Source organism: Dermochelys coriacea, chromosome 8, assembly GCF_009764565.3.
Source record: "Dermochelys coriacea isolate rDerCor1 chromosome 8, rDerCor1.pri.v4, whole genome shotgun sequence".
In the NCBI taxonomy this organism is placed as follows: domain Eukaryota; kingdom Metazoa; phylum Chordata; order Testudines; family Dermochelyidae; genus Dermochelys; species Dermochelys coriacea.
In genome coordinates, this window is record NC_050075.1 from 44,557,038 (window position 1) to 44,566,799 (window position 9,762).

General features: G+C 46.8%; 1 protein-coding gene across 1 annotated transcript in view; it reads left to right on the plus strand.

Annotated features, from left to right (window-relative positions):
- NOTCH2 (notch receptor 2) overlaps positions 1 to 5,488 on the plus strand; it is a 141,603-nt gene extending 136,115 nt beyond the window's left edge. The window contains exons 31-33 of the mRNA XM_038413057.2: positions 299 to 446; positions 1,060 to 1,157; positions 1,828 to 5,488. Of these exons, the coding sequence (XP_038268985.1) occupies positions 299 to 446; positions 1,060 to 1,157; positions 1,828 to 3,174 (1,593 nt within the window). The 3' untranslated portion in view covers positions 3,175 to 5,488. The remainder of the gene's footprint in view (positions 1 to 298; positions 447 to 1,059; positions 1,158 to 1,827) is intronic.
- Positions 5,489 to 9,762: the final 4,274 nt, after the last annotated feature.

Consider the following 9,762-nt stretch of genomic DNA (forward strand, 5'->3'; position numbering starts at 1 on the left):
TGGCTATCCTGCTCTCAGACTGTGAGCAATGCATTGGACCAAAGGTAAAAGGATGAAGATTCTTTGTAGGTCTAGTTTTTTCTGATATTAGTAGCTCAGGATTCCACACACACGTAATTATATTGCATGTAATTATTCAGTTTTCACTTGCTTTTTTGTTAATATCTTGCCTATTCTGAGTCCTCATATTTCAGCCCTGATATTGCTACATGAATACAACATTTCTCTGAAGTTTCTCGTTAATTCTCAGTCTTGTTTCGTAATGGAATTGAAAAATGACTCTTCCCTTGTGCCTCAGATCCTGATCCGTAACAGAGTGACGGACCTGGATGTGCGAATGAACGATGGCACAACCCCACTAATTCTGGCTGCCCGACTGGCTGTGGAAGGAATGGTGGCCGAGCTGATCAACTGTCAGGCTGATGTCAATGCAGTGGATGATCATGGTATTGCGGGTTTTGGGGGTTGAGGGCTTCTGTATTCAGACCATTTCTCAGGGTGTAGAATGGGAACGAGGCGCTAAAACCTGCACTATTAATAACACTGGAGCTAGAAGAATAAACAGGGTAGAGGGTATCCTGTACAGGTGGGTTCTGTGGTGATTAAGTGCAGCACACTGCAGAATGACTGGCCAACATAGGGTGGGTTGTTTGGGTATGCCTGAAATGTGTGGAGGAGAGTTGTGCGGGGGGACAGTGGTGACGGTTGTGCTGAGACTTTCTGCAGAATCTCACAAGCCGTACAGAACATGAGACTCCTAGAGAGGCTGTCCCATTGCACGTAGTGAGATGGAATCTCATGGGAGGTTGGACGGAGACTTTCTGCAACGCGCCTGGTGGTTCTGGGCATCATGGAGGGAGCCTGCCAGGACTTTCTGCAGCTTTGTGGGGACAGATGGGTGTATCACAAGTGGTCATACCAAGGTGTAGCACACCATGGAGGCTGCAGGGCTGACTACTGTACTGGGAAGAGTTGTAGGTTGCCAGGCTCGGCTGTTCCCTGGGGACTCTCCCACTTTGCTCATTGGTTTATTGCTGAAGGGACTGAATTTCCCCACAGGTAAATCTGCTCTTCACTGGGCTGCTGCTGTTAACAATGTGGAGGCAACATTAGTGCTGCTGAAAAACGGAGCCAACAGAGACATGCAGGACAACAAGGTACAGTTGTGTATGCTCAGTAGGGGTGTCTCTTCACACATGGTCTGCTCTGCTGGTCACTCAGCCCCATCTCTCTCCAACTAGCTCCATTCTTTGAAGCTGGACCGTTGCCATTGGAAATGATTTAGGCCAAGATTTTTCAAAACTAGGTGCTTGAAGCAAGGCTTCTAAATCTACACTTAGGAATTAAGTGACCTGACTCTTCAAATGTGCCAGGTACCCAGAAGCTCCTATTGACCTCAAGTCCCACTTCTCACTCCCTCTTAGCCAGGACTCAGACTGGTTCACAGATGAAGCCAGGCCTCCCGCATTCCAGTCCAGTGTCTAACAACAGGCCGTTCTTTCAGCTGGGGGCTCATTTCTTTCCCATACAAACCTTTGCTGACTGTATTCTTGTTTGGTTCCCTTCCCACTCCCCCATTTCCAATGCAGGGAGTTTTTCTCCCATAGTTCACTGAACAGTCCCTCCTGAAGCTGTGTTGGCTAGTTCCTGTGCCTTGGATTCTCTCTCAATGGAATTGTAGTGAATTTTGTGTGTGGAGTATTCCAGCTGTGTTCCACATTCACAGATTGCAGTTCCTCCTATTGCCCCTTGCTCAGTCGACATTGTTTCCCCTAGATCCACAGTAATCACAAAAGCTGTTGAGATGTATCCTCTTTGTGTTTTCAGGAGGAGACACCACTTTTCCTGGCAGCACGGGAAGGCAGTTTTGAAGCAGCTAAAATCCTGTTGGACCATTTTGCCAATCGAGACATCACAGACCACATGGATCGCCTCCCGCGAGATGTGGCACAGGACCGGATGCACCATGACATCGTGCACCTTCTGAATGAGTACAACCTGACCCATAGCCCTTCTGGGCATCCTGGCACCATGCTGAGCTCAGCCCTCTCGCCAGTGATCTGTGGCCCAAATAGATCCTTCCTCAATTTGAAACATGCTTCCTTAAGCAAGAAGCCAAGAAAACCAAGTGCCAAGGGCCTGGTGCCCACCAATCTCTCCAAGGATGCAAAGAGGAAGGGGAAGAAATCTGTGAGTGAAAGCAAGGGGCAGTTTTCTGAGAGCTCAGTGACCCTCTCACCAGTTGATTCCCTGGAATCCCCCCATGCTTTTGTATCTGAACCAACATCATCTCCCGTGATGCCATCACCAGGGGTTTTACCTTCGTCCCCACACACGCAGCACACTGCCACATCAGTACAGGCTACACACACCATGTCCTTCTCCAACCTCCATGAGCTGCAGCCCCTGGGATGTGGATCCAGCACTATGCTTCCTTCAGTCAGCCAACTGCTTTCACAGCACAGAATCACCCCTCCAAACTGTGGGCTCGATCGGCTCAGGCCAGTTAACATTTCTGCTGAATGGATGAGTCGTATGGAAATGAATGAATCCCAGTATAATGAGATGTTTGGCATGGTCCCCCAGGTAGTGCATTCTCACCCCAGCATGCCTCAGCAGAGTGGCATGATTCAAACCGATGTGAAGCACGGCGGAGTCTCCAGAGTGTCACTGCCACCTATTATGACTTTCCAGCTGGTTCCCAAAGGTGGCATAAACCAGCAGGCAATGCCCCAGCAGGCACAGGCAAACTGTGCTCAGAATATAGCTGGTCCTCTTAGTTCTATGTACCAGGTATCAGATCTAGCTCAGTTGCCAAGTGCCTCCTTTCCCATGGCAGTGATCTCTCAGCAGGATGTACAAGTAGCTCAGACAAACCTCCCAGCCTATCACCAGTTTCAGAGCTCAGTGGGAAAGTACCCCACTCCGCCATCTCAGCACAGCTACTCCTCCTCTGCCACAGAGAGGACTCCAAGCCATACCAGGCACTTGCCAGGGGAACACCCATATCTGACTCCATCACCTGAGTCACCTGATCAATGGTCAAGCTCGTCCCCACACTCTGCCTCAGATTGGTCTGATGTGGCCACCAGCCCCAGCCTCGGCAGCAATCAGCGAGGGCCTGCAGCACATATGTCAGAGCAGCAGCGGAGCAACATGCAGGTTTATGCCTGAAGAGGTAAAATGGCTGCTGAAGCTGAGCTGACTGCAGTTCCCATGACAGTCACCCAGGATGGAAATGAAGAACCACTTTAGTATTCAAAAGTCTGAATGCGCCCATCCGCCTTCTGTTGGAAGAACTGTGATTGCTGTAGGTTTTACACTTCCCGAATCAGAGAAGCTGGGGATGGGGAAGACGTGTTGGGCCACCTCTAGCCAGTTCCCCAGGGACTAGTGCGTGATTGCTTTCTATATGATATTCTCTAGACTTTGTCCAGTCTGCTTTTAAACTTATTCCGCCACTTTCTTTGAGAGACTGTTGCTCAGCTTAATCCTTCTTCTGGTTAGAGCTTCCTCATATTCAACCTCAAATAACTGTAATTTTACCCTGTTGCTCTTCTGACACTCCCTTGGTACCATCCCAGATTCTTCCCTTTTCCCCACAACTGGTGGTTCTGACTGTGATCTGAGCTATCACCCTCCCATGGCTCCCCCAGACAAATGTCCTGAACTCCCCCTGTCAGTTAACCAAATCGCCCCCATAGACATGAGGACAACTGTCTAGAGCCACCTCCCGCCACTGCCTAGCTCTTCCCTAATGCAGTGCCTAGGCCCTCCTGAACCCTCGTCTACATGAGTGCATGTACAATGTTGACTCTTCCAGCAGCCAGCCCCTGACTTATCCTCAGACAAGTCTACACGGCATTCTCCTCCTCTGAATACCTGCTCAGACTTATACCTCAGCTTCTACCCTCCAAGCTCCCATCTTCTACAGACAAGTCAGACCCCTCCTTCACACTACTCTGCAGTGAATGCCAGGGCTCAGGGCCGGCCCACAGAGGCACCTTGTCTCAAAGAGGAAACTGCCCGGAAAAGAAGCTGTAGTTTAGGAAAACCCTCAGCTTAAGCATGAGGAAGTTTCCTGACCTCACACCACAAATTCCTGATCCCATTACACAGTATCACAGCTAAGAGTCAAATGTGTTTGACTGTGGTGCTCTCGAGTCCTGCAGGTTGGGTGTTGTGTCTCTCTGTGCTGTATCATGAGGTGGCTAGGTTGTAATCATGTATATGCAGCATTTTTGTCCTTTTGTACCATTCACTTGTGTTAATGTGACCCTCAATCCTGGGGATAGGGCATATTGCCCCTTTTATGCCCTTTGGAGGTGATCAGAACAGCCTAATATAGTGCTGTCCACTAGAAGGCAAGAATGCTAGAATCTTCTTCCTAGGCTTTAGTTAGTTGCACCTCATCTAAAATTGGAAGTTAGTTAAGTTAAGAACCAAATAGTTCAGAAACCATCATCTGAAACATCTGAGCAGATGGATTCATTGATTCTGCTCTATGCTTCAGCACATACCAAAACTGCACACTTGTGATGCTGTTGCCCGTGTGATCCCACAAGACAAGTAGGAATTACACTGCAGCTTCCTCTAAATTTTTAGTGGGTTTACAAAACCCAGCTTTCATCGAACCTTAACTGGACAACAGAGTTGCTTCTCCTTTTGTCCAGATCTCTGTACTGCCCTGTGAGAACACTTCCCTGCAGGGCTCTGGACAAGTTAAGGGTAGAAGTGTAAATTCCTAGAAGTCGCATTAATTCTACCTCTTCAGGAGATCCCTGCAAATGAACATTCCAAGGAGATTTTTGAGCACTATTTTGCTGCCAACAAAAGACAGGGAGTCTGCTCCGAGCAGCAGTTACTGCACATTTTACCCGGTACAGTATTTCAAGTGATACTTTTGTCCTAGTAAAGTTAGGAGCACAATGTATTTTCTTTTGATTTTTGACTCAAAGGTACATGAAGGCAGGGCCCTGGCAGGAATCATTCCGTGGGCCACCTTTCTGGGCTGAAGTTGTTGATTCTTTTGTTTAATGCTTTTTGACGCACACAGCCTCTCTTCCCCGCCCACACTGAGGTGTGTACTGTGAAAGAGATATAGCTCAGCCTTTTGGGGGCTTGGGACTGAAATAATCAAGGATTGCTTAAATAAATGCCAAAGAAACGAAGGGCTTTTGCCTTTTAGTCCTAAATAACCCTTTTAATCTTTGGCAGCCATTTCAAGGCAGGTATGTTCTTTGCATCTGGTGTGTTCGAACGATGTCCCTTTCTGCCTCTTTTATACTTCTGGTAAAGCTGAGATCTCCTTAAGGTGGCATTTTATCTCATAAGCAGTAATCATTCACACAGCAGCATTTTCCTACAGTAATAATGGGAAAATATGTGCTTATTTTTACATTTAAAAAAAACAAGTCTATTATGAAAATAATTGCTACAAAATGTATAAGCATTTTTTATTCCCAAAATAAAGAGTATACGTCCAGTGTCTGTGCACTGGTGTTTTCACTCGTTGCCATAGCTGCAAGCTGCCACTCTGCCCGAACTTATACATGGTCTCACTTGGCCAATTCTGCATGGTGTCCCCTGCACCTCCATCTCGGGCCAGGGCACAAAGAGCCCACATAGTATTCAGTGTTCACTCCTCCCCCGATGAAACCCTTATCCCCTCCCAAGGGGGAGGAAAGCTCCAAGGTTCCCGTCAGACTTCTTCCAGACTGGTGATAGGAAGGGCACCACCATCACTGCATAACAGGCCCTGTGGCCAGTACCCAAACCCCACAGATCCCCAGCCAGGGATTGGCAGGAAACTAGGCCCATCCATTCCCAACCACCCTGGTGTCAGCTGCATTTGGGATCCCCCTTAAAAAAGAGCTTCTGTCCTGGATGGGGTGTCCTATGACGCGTCTCAGGGGTACCCAGGATTGTGAGGCACCTCACCACCACCTGCCCTTGGTATGAGGGCATCATGTCTATGCCTACTGTGGATCAGCTCCGTGAAATGCCAGCCTCTGGCAGCATCAGCACTGCCTGCCAGGCCTCTGCAGGCCTCACTCTCTGTACAGGTTAGCGATAGGTACACGCCATCCCCAAGCATCCCTCTGCAGTGTCCAGCCCCCGATTCACTGAACACACACAGAGCTCTGATTCTCTCCTCCCAAAGGAGCAGCACACATCAGCTTACTAGATTCAACTCAGGATCCCCGCTCTGCTTAACACACAGCTCGCTCACGCTCTCTCTTTCTCGCGCATGTGCTCTTTCTCTCTAGTGAAAACAAGAATCAGTTTATCATCAACAGACAGAGAGTCAAGTGATAGTGGGTAAGAATACTGGAAACAAATGGTTACGTATAAAACACAATTATAATATGCTTTCTAAAGCCTAAATGTAACTCTCAAGACATTCCCCTGCCTCCAGTGGGATCGTTTACCCCAACTCCTTTTCCCAGCATTTTCAACCAGGATGGCTGAGATCTCACTTTCATAAGATTAAGCTCACTGGCAGCCTGTCTTTGCAGAGAGAAGGATGTGAGGGTATGTTTCTATACACCCAGATATACCAGACCCTTGAGCTTCACCTGAAAAAAGGGTACCCCCCTCCACTGTTTACCTCTTTCTGCCAGCTCTTCATTAGCATTTAACTCAGTATGCTAATAGACTTCTTGTAAGACACAATAGTGCACAGGGGAGGTAAGTGTCTCCCACTTCCTGTCTGGAGAAGTTTGTCACTGTGCACAATACCTTTGAATGACCTGCCTTTAACTACAAGGCCTCGAGACCATAACTTTCAGTGTATTTCCATAACTCCCATTTTCGATCCATACATCTCGCAATGATTATGATGATCAGTGTGACACAGGCTTTCATTAGAGACCTTACATGGTGTTCTTTTGGAGGACTCAGAGGATCTGTGTACCCCATGCCTTCTGCCAGTTGGCATCCAGAGGCATCCAGTCCTTGGATCACACCTTCCCATGTTATAATATCTTTTACCCAGGTAGTTGTAGTAGTGTTTTTATTTCCATTACTATAGTGCATAGGAGCCCTAGTCACAGACCAGGAGCCCATTGTGCTAGGTGCTGTACAAACACAGACCAAAAAGACAGTGGGGATGGTGAGGAGATGATGTGCATCCACCAGCCAGCCCAGTGGGATCTTCATGAGGGAAAATGTAATGTAGAAGGGACTACATGCATGGATGTAGGAGGTACATCTGGGCCCATAATGATTCGTACTTTAGACAGCTCCTTCCAGTTGAGAATATCAAAGCATCTCATCCCCAGGTGAGAGAGGCAAGAATTATCATTCCCACCATACAGATGAGGAAACTGAGGCAGTGAGTGGCGAACTAATTTGCCCTGGTTCAGAATAAGCCTGTGGCAGAGGGGATAGCTCGATCTCTCCAACAACCAGTTATATGAAGAAGTTATCCCTGGACGGTGGGGACAATCACGTAATGAAAGTGATGTCGATGAAGAGCAAGCCAATGTTCCTTTGCAGTCTCGTGCCTCAGTGCATTGCAAGTTGCTTTGCTGTGGTTTGGAAAACAAGAAGAAAGCAATGCAGTGTACTGTTCTGCAATTTATGCAACATAACTATTGTCATTTTGAAATGTTGGATTTTATGAACTTTTCAATTTTATTAGCTCCTCAATCAGTTCATAAAATAGGGGTTCTGTGAGTCTAGTGATGCCCATGCCTGCGCTGTCACCAGCAGGCCATCTGCCTCCTACAGTACCATTTTGTTCACCTCTGGGGTCGTGTTTTATCCTGCTGTGTCTTGTGCTCTTCAAAAAATGTGTGTTCCTTTTCCATTGAAGAGCAAGTAAGCTGAAGTGAAGACCTGAAAATTGAAGGCTATATTGATATTCGAGGCCTGGTTTTTCCAGCCTTACTCCTGTTGGGTAGCGTCTTATCCCGAGTAGAATCACAGAGGTTAATGGGTCTACTTGTATTAGTTGCTACTATTGTATTAATTTAGATGGACTATCTGGGTCAAAGGTGTTAACATAATCCAGTCATTGTCCAACATTAAACCGTTTTAAACAAGGTTTGGGGCTTTGTATACACAGACCTCAGCCTGCTTAGTACCATGGCAAACACACCATTACAAATCCTTTTATTAAAGATACAGAAAGGAAGAGAAAAGAGCTAAAGCATTTGAAATGTAAAGGATTAAATAAGGCTTTCATTTTAACAGCATCCTTTGTGCCCGTCAGCTTGATAGAGTTTTTAGAAGGGGAAAAACCCTTTGTTTGACAGTCTTTTAGATGGTATCGAAGGTGGTAATAATGGTCCTTTTTGACGACAAGAGAAGACATTAGTTACGATGGACTGGCGCAGTGTCAAGGCTGATTCCCCACTCTGGCACTTGGAGTGCAGAAGGTGGGGGCACACAAGGATTCTAAAAATTAATACTGGCCACTCCAAGCTGGTATTAAACTCCCAAAGTCACAGCTTCTCTCTGACCTTAGATGGGTAGATGCTTTGCCACCACCCAAGTGCAAACCCACTCCCCTCTTTTTGAGAACCCAGGAAGGAGCACTTGGGAATTCCTTCCTGTGGGTTACCTCAAGCCCTTTCACCCACCCTCCAGGGAAGAGCTGAGAAAGAAAACAAAGAAAATCAGCTGTTGTCACAAGCTAATTAAACAACATGCACAAACCTCTTAGAACAACAAAAATCCAATCCTGTTCTTAAAAAAGGTAAATTTTATTAAAAACAAAAAGAAAGAAAACACATCTGGAACTTAGGCTCTTGCTAGATTTAAAAAACCCACTTACAAAAATAAAACATCAAGAATAACGTTCTTGAGGTCCAGCTTAAAGGTTACAAGCAAAACAAAAGCATTTGGGGTTAGCGCAGAGGAGTCCACAAGCCAATAAGAAATAAACAGAGATAAACCTAATTGCGTCTTTCTAGATAGTTTCTGATTTACTTACATATCTGGGGTTTCAAATGAGGAGATTTAGGTATGATCTGATGATTCCCATACCCGGCAAAAAGCTTTTTACAGCATAGTCTCAGCCCTGTCTCTTCTCTGTCCTCTCTCTCTGGAGAACAGATAGACAGACAAAGGGAAATTTTTTTTCCAATATTAAAAAGTTCTAGCCCTCCCACTGGCTTTTTTGGACAGATGCCCACTCACTTCCATTTACCTATGCATGCAGTCAAACTTTTAACCCTTTACAGGTAAAGCAAGTAGAGAAGAGCTACCAAGAGGGATTCTATAGCTAGCTGGCTGGGTGGGTGTCCACGAAAGGGAGCTATCCTCACCCATTTATCACAGAGCAGTCACTGGTAGTGCTGCTTTTAAATCTGATCCCATTTCGTAGAAGGCAAAACAAGACACAAACGGAAAGAGAAAAGAACAGGAAAGAGAAAATACAGCTTCTGTCTCTGATGTTCCCTCAACCTCACTGCTGGAAAAACACTGGCCCAGCACGTGGCCTGATCAGCAGCACCAAGACCTGGCAAACTTGTACCAGCATCGAGCTGTTTAGGGTACCCCAAGTAGGCCACTTGCCAGGTCCTTCTCACTGGGGCCTACTTGGGGTGCATTCAAGGAGGAAAGCAGCAGCTGAGGGAAGAGTCAGGCTTTTGCTGAGCAGTTATGGGAAGGGTGAGGACAGGGATATGCTGAAGGGTAAGGAGACTGCGGTCAATCAGAAGGTCACATATCCCTCTCCTGGGATCTTGCTTGTTTCATGTGGGAGCCTGTGCAGTCCTGTGCTGAGGCTTGTGCCACGACTCTAGATGGCTG